The following is an 18958-nucleotide window of genomic DNA, read 5'->3' as shown; positions in this document are numbered from 1 at the left end:
AAAACTTATGGGATGCAGCAAAAGCAGCACTAAGGGAAAAATTTATAGCTATGAACACTCACATTAAAAATAAAGAGCTCAACTTAACAAACTAAAGTTATAATGTGAGGAACTAGAAGAAGAACAAACTAAAGCCAAAGCAAATGGAAGGAATATAACAAAGATTACAGCACAGATAAACAAAATAGAAAACAGAATAGAGAAAAATTAATAAAACTAGCAGGTGGTTCTTTGAGAAGATCAAAAAAATTAAACCTTTAACTAGATGGTCTAGGAAAAAAACAAAAGATTCAAACCACTAAAATCTGAAATGAAAGAGGAGACATTGCTATCAATTCTACAGAAATAAAAAGGATTTTAAGGGTACTCTGACCTTAAGGCAATCTGGAAGAAATGGATGCATTCCTAGAGACGAATAAACTACCAAAACTAAAACAAGAAGAAACAGAAAACCTGAACAGACCCATAACCAGCAAGGAAATTGAAGCAGTAATCAAAAATCTCCCAACAAACAAGAGTCCAGAGCCGGATGGCTTCCCAGGGGAATTCTACCAAACATTTAAAGAAGAACTAATACCTATTCTTCTGAAGCTGTTTCAAAAAATAGAAATGGAAGGAAATTTTCCAAACTCTATGAGGCCAGTATTACTTTGATCCTAAAACCAAACACCCCACTAAAAAGAATTACAGACCAATATCCCTGATGAACATGGATGCCAAAATTCTCACCAAGATACTAGCCAACAGGATCCAACAGTATATTAAAAGAATTATTCACCACAACCAAATGGGATTTATTCCTGGGCTGCAAGGGTGGTTCAACATCCACAAATCAATCAATACACTACATTAATAAAAGAAAGGACAAAAACCATATGATCCTCTCAATAGATGTAGAAAAAGCATTTGACAAAGTACAGCATCCTTTCTTGATTAAAACTCTTCAGAGTGTAGGGATAGAGGGAACATACTTCAATATCATAAAAGCCATACATGAAAAGCCCACAGAAAATATCATTCTTCAATGGGGAAAAACTGAGAGCTTTTTAGGTCAGGAACATGGCAGGGATGTCCACTATCATCACTATTGTTCAACATGGTACTAGCAGTCCTAGCCTCAGCAGACAACAAAAAGAAATAAAAGGCATTCAAATAACCAAAAAAGAAGTCAAACTCTCACTCTTTGCAGATGACATGATACTCTATGTGGAGAACCCAAAAGACTCTACCCCAAAATTGCTAGAACTTATACAAGAATTCAGCAAAGTGGCAGGATATAAAATCAATGCACAGAAATCAGTTGTGTTTCTATACACTAACAATGAGACAGAAGAAAGAAAAATTAAGGAGTCAATCCCATTTACAACTGCACCCCAAAACCACAAGATACCTAGGAATAAACCTAAACAAACGACAAAGGATCCATACTCAGAAAATTATAGAACACTCATGAAAGAAACTGAGGAAGACACAAAGAAATGGAAAAACCTTTCATACTCATGGATTGGAAGAACAAATATGTTACAATGTCTATGCTACCTAGAGCAATCTACAGATTCAATGCAATCCCTATTAAAAAAACCAACTTTTCTCACCGAGCTGGAACAAACAATCCTAAAATTTCTTTGGAACCAGACCCTGAACAGCCAGAGGAAGGTTGAAAAAGAAAACCAAAGCTGGTGCCATCAGAATCCCAGACTTCAAGCTCTATTACAATATAATCATCAAGAGAGTACGGTACTGGCACAAAAACAGACACACAGCAGAACACAGAACCCAGAAATAGACCCTCAACTGTATTGTCAACTAATATTCGACAAAGCAGGAAAGAATATCCAATGGAAAAAAGACAGTCTCTTCAACAAGTGGTGTTAGGAAAATTGGATAGCCACATACAGAAGAATGAAATTGGACCATTTCCTTACACCACACACAAAAATAGACTCAAAATGGATGAAAGACCTAAATGTGAGACAGGAGTCCATCAAAACTCTAAGGAAAACACAGGCAGAAAACTCTACAACCTTGGTTGCAGCAACTTCTTGCTAGACACATCTTCAAGGGCAAGGGAAACAAAGGCAAAAATGAACTACTGGGGCTTCAACAAGATAAAAAGCTTTTGCACAGCAAAGAAAACAGTCGATAAAACCAAAAGACAACCGACAGAGTGGGAGAAGGTATTTGCAAATGTCTTATCAGATAAAGGGCTAGTATCCAAAATCTATAAAGAACTTATCAAACTCAACACCCCCAAAAAGCAAATAATCCAATCAAGAAATGGGCAGAAGACATGAACAGACATTCCTCCAAAGAAGACATCCAAATGGCCAACAGACACATGAAAAAATTCTCCACATCACTCGGCATCAGGGAAATACAAATCAAAGCCATAAAGAGATATGACCTCACACTGGTCAGAATGGCTAAAATTAACAAGTCAGGAAACGACAGATGTTGATGAGGATGCAGAGAAAGGGGAACCCTCTTACACTGTTGGTGGGAATGCAAGCTGGTGCAGCCACTCTGGAAAACAGCTGGAGGTTCCTCAGAAAGCTGAAAATAGAGCTACTGTACGACCCAGCAATTATACTACTAGGTATTTACTCCAAAGATAGAAACATAGTGATCCGAAGGGGCACCTGTACCCCAATGTTTATAGCAGCAATGTCCACAATAGCCCTATTATGGAAAGAGCCCAGATGTCCATTGACAGATGAATAAAGAAGATGTGATGACATATTATATATATATAATACACACACACAAACACACACATGCACACACAATGGAATACTGCTCAGCCATCAAAAAATCTGAAGTCTTGCCATTTGCAATGACATGGATGGAACTAGAGGGTATTATGCTAAGTGAAATAAGTCAATCAGAGAAAGACAATTACCATATGATCTCACTCTTACGTGCAATTTAAAAAATAAAACAGAGGATCATAGGGGAAGAGAGGAAAAATAAAACAAGACAAAATCAGAGAGGGAGACAAACTGTAAGAGACTCTTAATCATAGGAAAAAAACTCAGGGTTGCTGGAGGGGAAAGGGTTGGAGGGATGGAGGAACTGGGTGATGGACATTAAAGAGGGGGGAAAAAGTGAATTTTACTCTATGTAAATTGTACCTTAATAAACCTGACTTAAAAAAAATTTTAAAAAAGAGTACTCTGAACAACTGTATGCCAATAAATTAGATAATCTAGATGAAATGGACTAATTCCTAGAAACACAAAACCTACCGAGAATAAACCATAAAGAAATAGAAAATCTGAACAGTAACTAGGAAGGAGACTGAATCAGTAATAAAATAATTTCCCAACAAAGAACAGCCCTGGACCTGATGGCTTCACTGGTGAATCTTTTTAAAACTTTTCCAGAAATTTGAAGAGGAGGCAACACCTCTCAACTCATTCTATGAGGCCAGCATTACCCTGATATCAAAGCCAGACAAAGACACTCATGTAAAAATTCTCAACAAAATACTAAACAAACTGGGACGCCTGGGTAGCTCAGTCGGTTAAGCATCTGTCTGCTTTGGCTCAGGTCATGATCCCAGGGTCCTGGGATAGAGTCCCACATCAGGGCGGGGGAGCGGGGGACGGACTTGAGTTTGCTTCTCCCTCTGCCTACCTCTCCCCCTCCCTGTGCTCGCTCTCTCTCTGACAAATAAATAAATAAAATCTTAAAAAAAAAGATACTAACAAACTGAATTTAGCAGCATATTAAAAGAATTACACACTATGACCAAGTAAGACTTACTCCTAGAACGCAAGAATGGTTCAACATACAAAAGTCATCCATGTGACATGCCACGTAAACACAATAAAGGAAAAAAAACACATCATCTTCCAGATACAGAAAAAGCATTTGACAAAATTCAACACCCTCTCTTGATAAAAACACCCAACAAACTAATAGAAGGAAACTACCTCAACATAATAAAAGCCATATATGAAACACTCAAAGCAAACATCACATTCAACAGTGAAAAACTGAAAGTGCTCTGCTATGATCTAGAACAAGGCAAGGATGCCCCTTTCAATTTTATTCAACAAAGTATTAGAAGTTCTCATCAGAACAAGTAGGCAAAAGAAAGCATTCAGAGACACCTGGGTGGCTCAGTCAGTTAAGCGTCTGACTCTTGATTTTGGCTCAGGTTATGATCTCAGGGTTGTGAAATGGAGCCCCATGTCAGGCTCAGTGCTGAGCATGGAGTCTGCCTAAGATTCGCTCTCTCCCTCTGCCCCTCCCCACTGACGTTCTCTCTCTCAAAAAAAAAAAAGAAAGAACATTCAAATTGGCAAAAAAGTAAAATTATCTGTTTGCAGAGGATATAATTTTTTTAAAAAAGACTTTATTGATTTGACAGAGAGAGAGATAGCACGAGCAGGGGGAGGGTCAGGCAGAGGGAGAAGCAGACTCCCTACCGAGCAGGGAGACCGATGAGGGACTCGATCCCAGGACCCTGGGATCATGACACCTGAGCCGAAGGCAGACGTTTAACCCTAAGGCAGATGATATAATCTTACATAGAAAACTCCACATACATAAAAATTATTATTAATAAATTCAGCAAAGTAGCAGGATACAAAGTCAACACATAAATTTCAGTTGCATTTCTATACATGAACAATCTGTAAAGGAAATTATGAAAACAATCCTATTTACAATAGTATCAAAACAAAACAAAACAAAAACCTTATGAATTAACTTAACCAGGGAGGTGAAAGACTTGTACGATTAAAACTGGAAAACACTGCTAAAAGAAATTAAGACTAAATGGGGGGCGCCTGGGTGGCTCAGTTGGTTAAGCGACTGCCTTCGGCTCAGGTCATGATCCCGGAGTCCCTGGATCGAGTCCCGCATCGGGCTCTCTGCTCGGCAGGGAGTCTGCTTCTCCCTCTGACCCTCCCCCCTCTCATGTGCTCTCTCTCATTCTCTCTCTCACAAATAAATAAAATCTTTAAAAAAAAAAAAAAGAAATTAAGACTAAATGGAAAACTCATTCCATGTTCTGGATTCAAAGGCTTCATATTGTTAAAATGTGAACATTATGACCCTAAGCAACCTGAAAATTCAATGCAATCCCTATCAAAATCCCAGTATTTTTTGCAGAAATAGAAAAGGCCACCCTAAAACTTATATGAGATCTCAAGTGACCCCCAAATAGCTAAAATAATCTGGAAATGAAGAACAAAACTGGAGAATTCACACCTCCTGATTTCAAAACTTACTATAAAGCTACAGTAATCACTGTACAGTAATATAGTGTGATACTGGCATCAAGAGACATACAGATGAATGAAACAGAAGAGAAAGCCCAAAAATAAACCCTTGCATATATGGTCAAATGATTTTTGCCAAAGATGCCAAGACCAAGACGGGGAAAGGATAGTCTTTTTAATAAATGGTGCTGGGAGGGGCGCATGGGTGGCTCAGTCAGTTAAACATCTGCCTTCGGCTCAGGTCATGATCCCAGAGTCCTGGGATCGAGCCCCGCATCGGGCTCCCTGTTCCAAGGGAAGCCTGCTTCTCCCTCTCCCACTCCCCCTGCTTGTGTTCCCTCTCTCGCTGTCTCTCTCTCTGTCAAATAAATAAATAAAATCTTAAAAAATAAAAAAATAAAAATTAAATGGTGCTGGGAAAACTGGATATCCACATTCAAAAGAATGAAGTTGGACCCTTACCTAATACCACATACAAAATTAGCTCAAAATTGGATAAAGGACTCAAAGCAATAAAACTCTTAGAAGAAAACAGGACAAAGGCTTCACAACAGTGGATTTGGCAATTTCCTGGATATGACATCAATGGCACAGGTAACAAAAAAAAAAAAGGAACATTTAGACTTCAAAATTTTTTTATTTTTCTAATTAAAAAATTTAAAAACAACTTCAAAAAAATTAAAATTAAAAACAGAATTACCATATAATCCAGCAATTCCAATTCTGGGTATATAACCAAAAGAATAAAAATCAAGATCTTGAAGACATACTTGTACACCCATGTTCATGGCAGCATTATTCACAGTAGCTAAAATATGGAAGCAACTTAAGCATCCATCAACAGATGAATGGATAAGCAAACTGTGGTGGATACATACAAGGGAATATCACTCAGCCTTTAAAAAATTCTACAATATGCTACAACATGGATGAAGCTTGAGAACATTATGCTAAGTGAAATAAACCACAAAAAGACAAATACTGTATTATTCCATTTATATAAAGTACTTAAGAGTGGCCACATCACAAAGACAGAAAGCATAATTGTGACTGCCAGGGGCTGGGGGGAAGGGAGAATGGGGAATTATTTAATGAGTATAAAGTTTCAGTTTCAAAAAATGAAATGAATTATGGAGACGAATGGTAATGATGGTTGCACAACAATCTGAATATACTTAATACTCCTGAACCGTACATTTAAAAATGGTTAAGATGGTAACTTTTATGCTATACGCATTTTACCACAATTAAAAAAAAAAAAAAAAAAAAGGAAATCCTGCCATTTGCCACATGAATGAACCTGGAAGGCCTTTTGCTGTGAAATAAGCCAGACACAGAAAGACAAAATATGATCTCACTTATGTGAGGAATCTAAGATTTAAACTCATATAGACAGAGTAAAATAGTGGCCTGGGGGTAGGGGGAAACAAGAATGTATTAGTCAAAAGGTACAAAGTCAGTTATATAAGACAAGTCCTAGAAACCTACTGTACAACATAATACCTGTAAGTAACTGTATACTCAAAAATTTGCTAAAAGGGTAATCTTACATTAAGTGTTCTATCACATCCCCCAAAAAGTTACAGCAATCTATACCAATGCTACAAGCCAATTAAAAAAATTAATTTGTGCATATCTAAAATTCATTCATTAACGTCTATGCCTTATGACTGCTTATGACAGCAGTTACTCCAAAAGCAAATTCCAGAAATTTTGGTGAGGTGTCATATGATCACAGTGATCACCTATGTGCTCTCAAGCCTCCTGTGAATCCTAGGCAAACTCATTTTCTACAATTCACTAAACTCAGGAGAATGAAATTAATTTTATCAATCTGGATTTCTGAGAATGCAGGGAACATTTTTATTTTTTTTAAGATTTTATTTATTTAGGGGCACCTGGGTGGCTCAGTCCTTAAGCGTCTGCCTTCAGCTCAGGTCATGATCTCAGGGTCCTGGGATCGAGTCCCTCATCGGTCTCCCTGTTCGGCAGGAAAGACTGCTTCTCCCTCTCCCACTCCCCCTGCTTGTGTTCCCTCTCTCGCCGTGTCTCTCTCTGTCAAATAAATAAAAATCTTAAAAAAAAAAAAAATTTATTTGAGAGAAAGAGAGATAGTGAGAGAGAGCACAAGGAAGAGGGAGAAGTAGGCTCCCCGCTGAGCAGGGAGCTCGATACCAGGACCCTGGGATCATGACCTGAGCCAAAGGCAGATGCTTAACCGACTGAGCCACCCAGGCACCCCTGCAAGGAACGTGTTTAAATGAACTTTCTATCTAATGCCAAGGGAAAAAAGAATGATTCCATTATATAAATAAGACTTTGAAAAATATCTGAAATACATCTTTAGGGGGCGCCTGGGTGGCTTAGTCGTTAAGCATCTGCCTTCGGCTCAGGTCATGATCCCAGGCTCCTGGGATCGAGCCCTGCATTGGGCTCCCTGCTCCACGGGAAGCCTGCTTCTCCCCCTCCTACTCCCCCTGCTTGTGTTCCTTCTCTCGCTGAGTCTCTCTGTCAAATAACTAAAATCTAAAAAAAAAAAGAAATAAAACTTTAGCCTGCAATCTACATAAAAACAAAATTTAAAATCCATTTAAAAAGCAAATAATGTCAACGCAGAATAATACCAGCTCTAACCTTGTAACTCTATCTTTCCTCTACCAGAACCCAACACTTTATGACTCAGAGTAGCCACATTTTTTCCCTAACAGTCTCCACACAGAAAACACTCAATCAATGTTGCCGACTGACTATATCACAAGAGTTGCACAACACAAAACAAATCCTGCTATCACCTATCACGACTGACTTCTGGGCCAGTATCTAAGTTATGAAGTTGAAGTCATGATTATTACGTAACTAAGAAAAGGGTAATTCCAAACCTGGGGTACATAACCAATTCTGGTATATTCACTGTGCAGTCAAAAGAAAAAAAACTGGTTTTGTACCACAAGCTGACAGCAATAATTCTTACCCTCCAATTCCGAATTCGTTTGAGCCTGTTAGGGGTTTTCTCCAGAATCTGTAGAAATTCATGTGTCAGTTCTACAAATGAAATAGAACATTTAAGAAAAACTCAGAGAAGCAGAAGTAAAAAAACAAGAATAACCTCAACTAACTATTTTCATCTGAATCAAGTCACTTTGGGCCAGATATGTGACAGATCAAGAGCAAGTGCTTTTCAAGGTCCCTTACTCTAAAACTTACCATCTAAAAGTTCCAAGGTCACAGTGGCGTCAACATACTCCCACCAGTGCTTCCCATCAGTTGAGACTGGGATCTCCCAGTTGGACCACTTGCAAGCCAGATGAATGCAGACACAGGCCACCACAGGAGGTGTGTACTGCAGACTAAATGTGGTCAAATGCAAGCTGACATCAGAGGGAAGGAAACAAGAGAGTGTCATGAGCTCTCAATTCTGAACCCAAAGTTAAAACTCTCCATTATTTAAAAAGAAAAAAAAATTTAAAAACACTGGAGAGTAAGAAGGGTAAGAAATATCCAGTGCTCTGATCCAGCACTCAACATGATTTTCCATTAACCCACCTGCTCAGGTAACATTTTTGAATTTTTTGGCTATACATCATTCAATCCCACACACTGACAAAAGACCAGGACCAAAACCAAAGAGATAGGGTACTCAGTTTTTTAAAATAAGGATCTATTATCCTGAGAGCAGCTTAGAACTCAAGGAAAATTATAAGATTTTTAGTTATGTGTAATCCCTAAATCAAATACTTAAAACCCTCTTAAAATTATCTTATCTCTTGCCAATCACAGGTCTGGTCTATTTAAAATAATGAATAGAGGGGTGATTGGGTGATGGACATTTAGGAGGGCACTTGATGTAATGAGCACTGTGTGTTGTATGCAACTGATAAGCACCAAACTCTACCCCTGAAACTAATATTATAATATATGTTAACTAAGTTAAATTTAAATTAAAAAAATAAAAATATACTAAACTAAAATAATGAATAGACAATCACTCTCTCAATTGTGAATATGCTTAACTGATGGTTTACTTCAAAAATTTCTCCTATCAGGCTATAAAAATGAAACGACAGTCAATAGGAGTATCTTTGATTTCCATGAACAATCAACTGGAGATGAGACTGATCAAGTAATTTGGTAATACAAATTATGTATTAATTTTTATTTTAAAAAGAGAAGAAGAAAGACAAAAACATTATAACTCTTTACACATATACATGCACATTTATCTGACAATGGGGGAAGAAAAATAAGTCTTTTAAATACCATAATTATTGGGACACCTGGGTGGCTTGGTTGATTAAGCATATCTGACTTCGGCTCAGGTCATGATCTCAGAGTCCCAGGATGGAGCCCGGTGTCAGGCTTCCCCACTCAGCAGGGAATCTGTTTGTCCCTCTCCCTCCGCCCCTCCCCCGGCTCATGCGCGCTCAGTCACACACATGCACACTCTCTCTCTAATATCAACCTGAAGTTTACCTAAACTTACAGAACTATGCTCTTGGATTATTTTTTTAATTATTTTTTTTAGATTTTATCTTTAAGTAATCTCTACACCCAACGTGGGGCTTGAACTCAGCACCCTGAGATCAAGAGTTACAATCTCTCCCAACTGAGCAGCCAGGCACCCCTGCTCTTGGATATTTTAAAGCCAAGGAAGACATGCAGAATCAAGTATGCTTTCAAACCATCAGTAGTACATAATTACATCATCTTAGCAAATTAAAAAGCACCATGGAAACTTAAGGTAAAATATGAAAACTGTACAGAAAAATCAACAGTTCCAGAGAATTGTCTATAATACACTGTATCAACAATCCAACCTGGGTCTTTGGGTTCTAGTTTACTAAGTGCTAGACCTGATATCTTTCCATATACCCCCCAAAAAGTGACAATTCCAACCCAAGTAAAGCCCTATCCCAAAAATAGAAGAGAAAAATATTAAAATATAAACCTGTTAGTTGCCATGAAGTAAGAAGTCTGTGCTAAGTCCTTGCTTGCTAAAAAAGAAAAGGGAGGGGAGGGAGAGGGAAAAAAGTTATTAGTTCCATTCATTCTCCATTATTTAGTGAGCATTTAATATTTCCAAGTAGAGAACATAATAACAAATAAGGCAGACTTGGTCCCTGACCACCTGATGTTTAACATTCTACAAAAGAAGACAAATCAGCAACTTTTAATTATAATAATTATGCTGCTTCCAGACCAAGGAACTCAAGCTTTACATTGCACACCAAGTATTTGAAATACTTGTTTAAAATGCAATTCCTGGACAACCTTCCTAGAGTGTGACTCAGTATGTTTGGAGAAGGACACATGCATTTTTAACAGGTAACCTAGAAATTCTGATGCAAGGGTTCACTGAAAAATACTGAACTAGAAGATGAACTAATTTGGAGGCAAGATCAGAACCCAGAATACCTTTGTATATTTGGGAAAAGTGATCTGTGCTTAAAAAAATTTTTTTTAATGGAGTAGCCTGTGATTCAGACCCCAAATCATCAAATAACATAAATTACTTGATATACCACAATGAAGGAAAAAAAAAAATCTCCCCTTCCCCAAAAAACTGCTCTGGGTAATAAAGTAAATTTTAATTTTCCTTAAAACTCAGTCTTTTCAATACCAGCATATATCCACCTTTGTTTAACCTTATCCTTGCTCAATGTAAACCTTCTAATGCTTTCTAACTATATCCTTAAACTGCTATTAGATACCTGTCACTTGACTTTATGAAATCTGCTCCAGGCTCTGACAAACATTGTCAAGAGGCTAATTCTAACTGAAGATCACCTAAAAACTTTAAGAACCCAGCAGAAAAATCCCAAGTTAGAAACACTCATTTTGATTTAAGCCAGGTATAATCCTTTCAATTTAACTTCTAGCCAAAGCAGCTATGTTATATATTTGTCCACCATAAATAAAGCATAGCCATTAAATGGTAAAACAATTTAAGACAGCCATTTCAAGTTGGGATTCCTTACCTCGAACCAGTTGAGTGCACTTTACCACATGTGTATGTGGGTGATCAATTGTTAGTTCAAAGCCTAAAAAAAAAAAGTACTTTAGTTAAAAAGCTAAAGATACTGGAGTCATTTTATCCTTCTTTTATCTGAGTCATCATTAAAGGCCTCCCTCATTTTCCTCTCCCAAAATTACTGTTCAGAGGCTAAGAGGGTCACACAACACATATAGCACACTCTTCTCTAAGACGTATTATCTTCAAAGACAATCATATTTTGCACTAAATGATAAAGCTAATGCAGTCTCAAGACCCCTGAGGAACCAATAATCTCTAAACAGAAAATTATTCTCAATGGACAAATGACTCATGCAAATTAGATCTTATTGGCTTCCACATTAAAATATTAAAATTTATTCCACCAGAAAGATATCATTTTCCCCTAAAATACAGTTACTCTGAAGATAATTTAAAGTAAAAAGCTAATTAACAGAAATTAACTTCAGAGATAAGCTTTGAGTGCTCACTTTGGCAGCATATATGCTAAAAAAAAAAAAAAGATAAGCCTTGAAGAATTGTGTGTACAGACATGAAATAAAATACAGGTGTACCAACACAACTCATACCCAGAGAAGAGAAAAACAGCCCAAGAAAAAAATCTTTATTTTCCAAATTTGCTAAGCTTTTAAAAGGTAGTATCTCTGATAAAAATAATCATCATCATCAGGGTTGCCCATCAACCGCTAGGGCTGAAATTTCTCCACCAAAACTCTGCTGTTCTAAACACTGATTAGAGGTGTGCCTGGGTGCTCAGTCCATTGAGCATCCAGCTCTTGGTTTCGGTTCAGGTCATGATCTCACAGGTTGTGAGATAGAGCCCAACGGAGCCCCGGGGTAGGGAGTGTGTTTGAAGATTCGCTCCCTCTGCGCCTCCCTCCACACAGCTGCACACATGTGCGCGCTTGTTCTCTCTCTCAAATAAATAAATCTAGGGGCGCCTGAGTGGCTCAGTCCATTAGGCGTATGCTATTCAGCTCAGGTTATGGATCCTGGAGTCCCACATCTGGCTGCCTGCTCAGCGGGGAGTCTGCTCCTACCTCTGCCTCTCACCCTGCTCGTGCTTTTTCGCTCTCTTTCTCAAACAAAATCTTTTAAATAAATCTAAAAAAAAAACTACATGACTTCTTTAAAAAAAAATAAACTATTACCAAATTGTTAAATTGTTAAAAATTGATCCTGTTATATAAATATAATGACAAACAGATCATAAAAATCCATGAAAGGAAAAAAGTTCTTTAGTTTCTGCCATTATTTATCATGAAGTTAATAAATGACAAACTTCCAAAGCAAATCATGAATGTAGAATTAAAAAAACCCTGCTAACTACTATTCCAAAGGACGGCTATACCTGACTTCTCTCTATGGTGTAGGTCAGGGTTAAACCGCATTCCACAACTTCTATAATTAGCAAAAACCTTCACTAGAGATTTTCTTCTGCCTTCCTATTTTGCAAATTTTAAAATTTTATATTGCATACATTTCTTAATATTTTAAAGAAAAATAAATTTACCTAAAGTCTGCAGAATTATGCTTTCTAATATCACCAGATCTTGAACTTGTTGCAGGTAAGCCTACAGGTGAGAAGACAGATAAATTATTCCCCAAAAAAGGCACAATATATAAAGTGTAAACAATTCTAACTCCTTCCAAGAAAACCAAAGCAACAAAAGGCAGGGATGAAGTTAAGAGGTAGCCTAGGAACTGAAATATAATCCTTCTCTATTAAGCATAAATTTTCCTCTTAAAAGAAGAAAAAAGTGACATATTGAGAAATCATACTTTATTCATAATTAGCTACCAAAAAGGCACCAGGGATTTGGTTCATTTTCAAGACTAACATTTTAGGTTCTAAAATGTGATGTAGACACAAAATAATTAAAAATACATACATCTTTTTTCAACATCATCAAAATACATTTGTAGACCCTACAGTACTGCAGGCAATCTCAAACATCTGACTCCTGACAACCGTCCCATCTGAGGTAATGCTAGATGTCTAAGAATTAGAAGAGTTCAAAGGAAAAGGGAATAAACAACAAAAATTTCTCTCAGATTTGTACCAGCCAATACTGTAGCCACTACCCCTACATGGCTACTGAGCACCTGAAATGTAGCTAGACTAAACTGAGATGTGCAATAGAATATACGCCAAATTGGGGGGCCTGGGTGGCTCAGTTGGTTAAGCGTCTGCCTTTGGCTCAGGCCGTGATCCCAGAGTCCTAGGATCAAGCCCCTTATCAGTGGAGTCTGCTTCTCCCTCTCCCTTTGCCCTTCCCCCACTCGTACTCACACGCGCACACGCACTCTAATAAAATCTTTTTTTTTTTAAAGATTTTATTTATTTATCTGACAGAGACATAGTGAGAGAGGGAACACAAGCAGGGGGAGTGGAGAGGGAAAAGCAGGCCTCCCATAGAGCAGGGAACCCGACATGGGGCTCGATCCCAGGACCCCGCGACCATGACCTGAGCCGAAGACAGATGCTTAATGACTGAGCCACCCAGGCGCCCCATAAATAAAATCTTAAAAAAAAAAAAAAAAAAGAATATATGCCAAATTTTGAAGACTTAATTTAAAAATAATAATGTAAATGACCTCATTAATAATGTTTTAATATTGATTTTACATTGAAATGACAATATTTGGGATTAAATAAAAGATATTAACAATAATATAAAATATTACAATTAATTTCACCTTTTTTTTTGTTTTTTTAAAGATTTTATTTATTTATTTGAGAGAGACAGAGAGCACAAGAGAGTGAGCACGAGCGGGGGGAGGGGCAAAGAGAGAGGGAGAAGCAGGCTCCCCACTGAGCAGGGAGCCCGATGTGGGGCTCCATTCCAGGACCAGGACCCCAGGATCACAACCTGAGCTGAAGGCAGACACTTAATGGACTGAGCCACCCAGGGGCCCCAATTTCACCTTCTTTTAAATGAAGATTTTATTTCTAATGAAGATTTTAAATGAAGTTCAATGAAAAGTTAAAGTGTTTTATTTATACATGACTCCCTCTATATTTCTATTGGACAGCACTGGTCTAGAACTTTAGGAGAATGAGACTTGGGACAGGAGTTAGATCTATATTGTAGTGAACTTTCCACCTAACTTTACGATCTTGAACTAAGTCCAATAAGGACTTAAACTGTGCTAGTACTCCTTTCCATATAGTGAATAAAATATTTTCCTCTAAGATTCCCCATCTCATGAGGGATAGAAACTCGGGTAAGAAATTATATAAATATACTTTAGAGAAAAAAAGTGAGAATTATTTTTTGTTTTACTTTGTTAAAACAAAATTTTGTTTCATTTGGTCAGTTCTACAGACCAATGACATTTACTAGTCTAAAACCTAAATAAAAATCCAGGGCAATAATAACTCTTTCAACAAGAGCTACTGCTGTAAGAGAAAACAAAGGGAAGTCAAGACACTATTATGTAAAACAACTCACATAATTAGAACTATTATCAAAATAAAGGGGTGCCTGCGTGGCTCAGTCAGTTAAGTGTCTGACTTGTGATATTAGCTCAGGTCATGATCTCAGGGTTGTGGGAATCCACATTTCACAGGGAGTCTGCTTGAGTTTCTCTCCTGCCCCTCCCTGCACCCTCTCTCTTCTCAAATAAATGAATCTATAAACAAACAAGCAAACAAATAAAATAAAAACAACCCCCTAAAAGAAACACTTTCTCCAATATAATGAAAACATGCAAATTTATTTACCTATCTGATAAAGGATGACTCATGCATCCATCGTAAGAGACTTAAATAATCTAGTAACAGAAATCCAGAGTTTAAACACTTAAAAATGTCAGACTTCAAAATTTCTCACAACTCATCACTCCCCAACAACCGACTTCTAAAGCCAGGACAGAGCTTCCCTTCTTTAAGAAAGTCAAGGAAGGATGGAAGGAAAAAAAGCTGTATGTACATGCATAAGATAGAGGTCTGACAGAATATATACTGAAATTATAATCAGCAGTATCCTGCTAGAAGGAAGGGGAGATGAGCTTTAACTTTTACTTCAAATGATTCTTAAATGTTTGGGTTCTTCTATAGCAAGCATATATAACTTTTGTAATTTCTTTAAAAGTTAAAAAAAAAGGGGCACCTGGGTGGCTCAGTTGGTTAAGCGACTGCCTTCGGCTCAGGTCATGATCCTGGAGTCCCAGGATCGAGTCCCGCATCGGGCTCCCTGCTCTGCAGGGAGTCTGCTTCTCCCTCTGACCCTCCCCCCTCTCATGCTCTCTCTCTCAAATAAATAAATAAAATCTTAAAAAAAAAAAAAAAAAAAAGTTAAAAAAAAAAACGACAGGACTCATTTTTTTTTTAAAGAGTCCGTAACAAAACTTTATTGGTAAGAATATTATTCATGGAGCGCCTGAGTGGCTCAGTCAGTTAAGCATCTAACTTCAGCTCAGGTCATGATCTCAGGGTCCTGGGATCGAGGTGAGTCTGCTTGTTCCTCTGCCCCACCCCAGCTTGTGGGCTCTCTTTTTCAAATAAATAAAATCTTAAAAAAAAGAAAAGAAAATGGAGAATAAAACGGGAATGTATTTGCAATATAATAAGTAGAAAAGTCATACAAAATACATACATGTGTAGCTATTCATAGAAAAGAAGCTAGAAATAATGATTCACTTACATACCCGTGGTCCAAATTATATCTAGGTAATACATTTTCTTCTTAGTTTTTCTGTATTTTCCAATTTTACTATAATGAATACAGTTAAGTTTTGCCATAAAGTTTCTAATGTTTTTGTAAAGGAAAAACAAAAACTAAAAATTTAACAGCCCCCATTCAGACTTCAGTAAATCAAAATTACAAAACTAAGCTATCATCAAAATAAATAAAAACAGATATATGTAATTAATCCCCTACCTCACTCCTAGTATCAGGAAGTGATTCCTGCGGATGGAGACAAGCGTGTGCTACCTTGATGACATGTTCCAATTTTTTTGGTTGCTCCTCTACTTTAGCCGCTAGAAATAATGCCGCTGGAGCCACAGACTGGATGGAGAGAAAATAAATCACATTTATTATTTATTCCTAGATCAAGGTAGATCTAAAAAAGAACTAAGTCTCAAACCAAATTCCCTGCTTGCCTCAACTTCATCACTTCTCGTTAATGCCTTTTCTTCTCCTTAAAATGTCTTCCCCTCTCCTATCCGTTAATCTACATCCGCTCCCAAAAACCAATCCCTTAAAAACTCTCATTAAAAGCTATCTGTGTGAGAAACTACTAGATGTAAATAGTTGGCTTTCTATTTAAAATGAGGTTCTTGGAGCCCCTGGGTGGCTCAGTCGTTAAGCGTCTGCCTTCGGCTCAGGTCATGATCCCAGCATCCTAGGATGGAGTCCTGCAACGGGCTCTCTGCTCAGCGGGAACTGCTTCTCCCTCTCCCACTCCCCCTGCTTGTGTTCCCTCTCTCACTGCATCTCTGTCAAATAAATAAAATCTTTAAAATAAAAAAATAAAATGAGGTTCTTTCTTAAGTTTATATCATAACCCTCTGTATACTTTTTTTTTTTTAAATCCTAAGACGCTGGGATCATGACCTGAGCTGAAGGCAGACACTTAACGACTGAGCCACCCAGGTGCCCCTCTATATACTTTTTTTTAAAGGAGCAAATTGAAAGTAGATTAGTGGTTGCCAGGGGCTAGAAGAGGAAAATGGGAGTGACCACTAATGTATTAGAAGTTTCTTTCTAGGGCAATATAAATTTTGTGGAATCAGATCATGGTGATGGTTGCAGAACTTTATGAATATATTAAAAACCAGTGAATTGGGGCACCTAGATGGCTCAGTCAGTTAAGAGTCCGACTCTTGGTTTTGGCTCAGGTCATGATCTCAGGGTCATGGGATCGAGCCCCATGTCCGCCTCCATGCTCAGCAAGGAGTTGGCTTGATATTCTTTCCCCCTGCCTCTCTCTCCCCCTCTGCTCCTCCCCCTGCTCAAGTGCACTCTCTCTCTCTAAAATAAATAAAATCTCTAAAAACAACAAAAACCCAGTGTACTGCACACTTTAAAAGGATAAATTTTATTGTATGTGAATTATCTCAAATATACTTATATATGGGGGGAGCACAAATCTTAGAAAAGGGAATTCAAAAAATAGTATTATATTCAAGACGTTATACAAAGGCACCCAGGGGAAAAAAAACTCAAGCCAACACACAAGTACACAACAAATTCAGTCACTAAACAATATAAGAGATTAGAGCAATATGACATAAATGTAGCCTGGTAATGATCTGGGAAATCCCAGGAAGAACTTCTATTGAATCTTAAGAATATTTCAATGAATCAAACATGGCAATGGCAAGAACCAGAAGTCAAAGAAATATAATAAATAATTTTATATAATTGAAATACCTATTTCACTTTACTGAGTAGAACAAACAAGCATTCTAATACTTATTCATATCCCTGCTGCTATATGCTATTTTGCTGGAAGAGATTTTTATCCACAAATCCAATTCATAGTAACAATTCTCTTCCTTCGTATTTGTTGCAGCTGTATGCAGCAAACTCCATATATATGCCTAGACCTTAGGATAAGCAAAGCAGAACCAGAGGAAGATGGGTATGAACAAAATGTGAGGAATCAGAGTAAGAAGCACACTAAATTGAGTAGGTGACATAGAGAATGGGATATGGAACACAAAAGATCTTTAGCAAGAGATTGACACTAAAGATTTTAGAGAAAAGTACGTAATTTAAGAAACATTTAGAAAGACATATCCGGGGGCGCCTGGGTGGCTCAGTCGGTTGAGCATTGTCCTGGAGTCCCCATCAAGCCCCACGGGACTCTCCTCTTGGCGGGGAGTCTGCTATTCCCTCTGCCCCTCCCCCCACTCTGCTCTCGCACACACACTCGCTTGCTCTCTCTCTCAAATAAAATCTGGAAGGAAGGAAGGAAGGACAGACAAGATATATCTGGTCCTAGGAAGGACTAAAAGGAGGAAAGAATGAAATGCATTAGAAGTTAACTTTAAAAAAGAAAAAAAATTCGCAATCCAGGCATTAAGAAATAAAGATAAGAGTAGGCATTAGCAGTAGAAAAATGGGGAAAAACCACAGGCATGATTTTAGAAAATTAATAGGGCTTCACTAAATCTATGTGTATGTATTTGCGTACAGAGAAAAAACAATTCTAAAATGTCAACAGGATTATCGCTGAGCAGTTAGCTACACGAATATCATCATTTCCTCCTTTATTCTGTTTATTTAAAAAAAAGATTTTATTTATTTGACAGAGAAAGAGATAGCAAGAGCAGGGACACAAGCAGGGCGAGTGGGAGAGGGAGAAGCAGGCTTCCCACTAAGCAGGGAGCCCGACACGGGGCTCGATCCCAGCACCCTGAGATCATGACCTGAGCCAAAGGCAGATGCTTAACCAACTGAGGCCATCCAGGCGCCCCTCTCTGTCTTCTTTTAATTTTATGATGACTACATACAGAAAAAACAGTTAACACTAAAAATTAACAGGACTTCATAACTGATTGGAAAAAGCAGGAAGGAAAAGAACTACTTAAAGACACAACTAAGATTTTTAGCCTACAACTTTGCCTTCAAGGAGCTAAAAATATATTCAAAAGGCACAAACTAAGGGACGCCTGGGTGGCTCAGTCGGTTGGGCATCTGCCTTCAGCTCGGGTGGTGGTCCCGGGGTCCTGGGGTCGGGCCCTGTGTCAGGCTCCCTGCTC

At 37.9% G+C, this 18958-nt stretch overlaps 1 protein-coding gene across 2 annotated transcripts in view; it reads right to left on the bottom strand.

Moving 5' to 3' along the window:
- CCNT1 (cyclin T1) overlaps positions 1 to 18958 on the bottom strand; it is a 36292-nt gene that overhangs the window by 10007 nt on the left and 7327 nt on the right. Inside the window, exons 3-8 of one of the 2 annotated variants that reach the window (XM_035002767.1) lie at positions 16128 to 16256; positions 12755 to 12815; positions 11207 to 11269; positions 10177 to 10222; positions 8436 to 8599; positions 8203 to 8273 (exon numbers count right to left, since the gene is read on the bottom strand). In XM_035002767.1, coding sequence (XP_034858658.1) covers positions 8203 to 8273; positions 8436 to 8599; positions 10177 to 10222; positions 11207 to 11269; positions 12755 to 12815; positions 16128 to 16256 — 534 coding nt within the window. The remainder of the gene's footprint in view (positions 1 to 8202; positions 8274 to 8435; positions 8600 to 10176; positions 10223 to 11206; positions 11270 to 12754; positions 12816 to 16127; positions 16257 to 18958) is intronic. The other variant, XR_004678762.1, reaches the window with a different exon arrangement.

Source organism: Mirounga leonina, unplaced genomic scaffold, assembly GCF_011800145.1.
Source record: "Mirounga leonina isolate KUSES-001 unplaced genomic scaffold, KU_Mleo_1.0 Mir_126, whole genome shotgun sequence".
NCBI lineage: Eukaryota > Metazoa > Chordata > Mammalia > Carnivora > Phocidae > Mirounga > Mirounga leonina.
The sequence above is the reverse complement of the archived record's forward strand: the minus strand, read 5'-3'. Positions and strand labels throughout refer to the sequence as shown.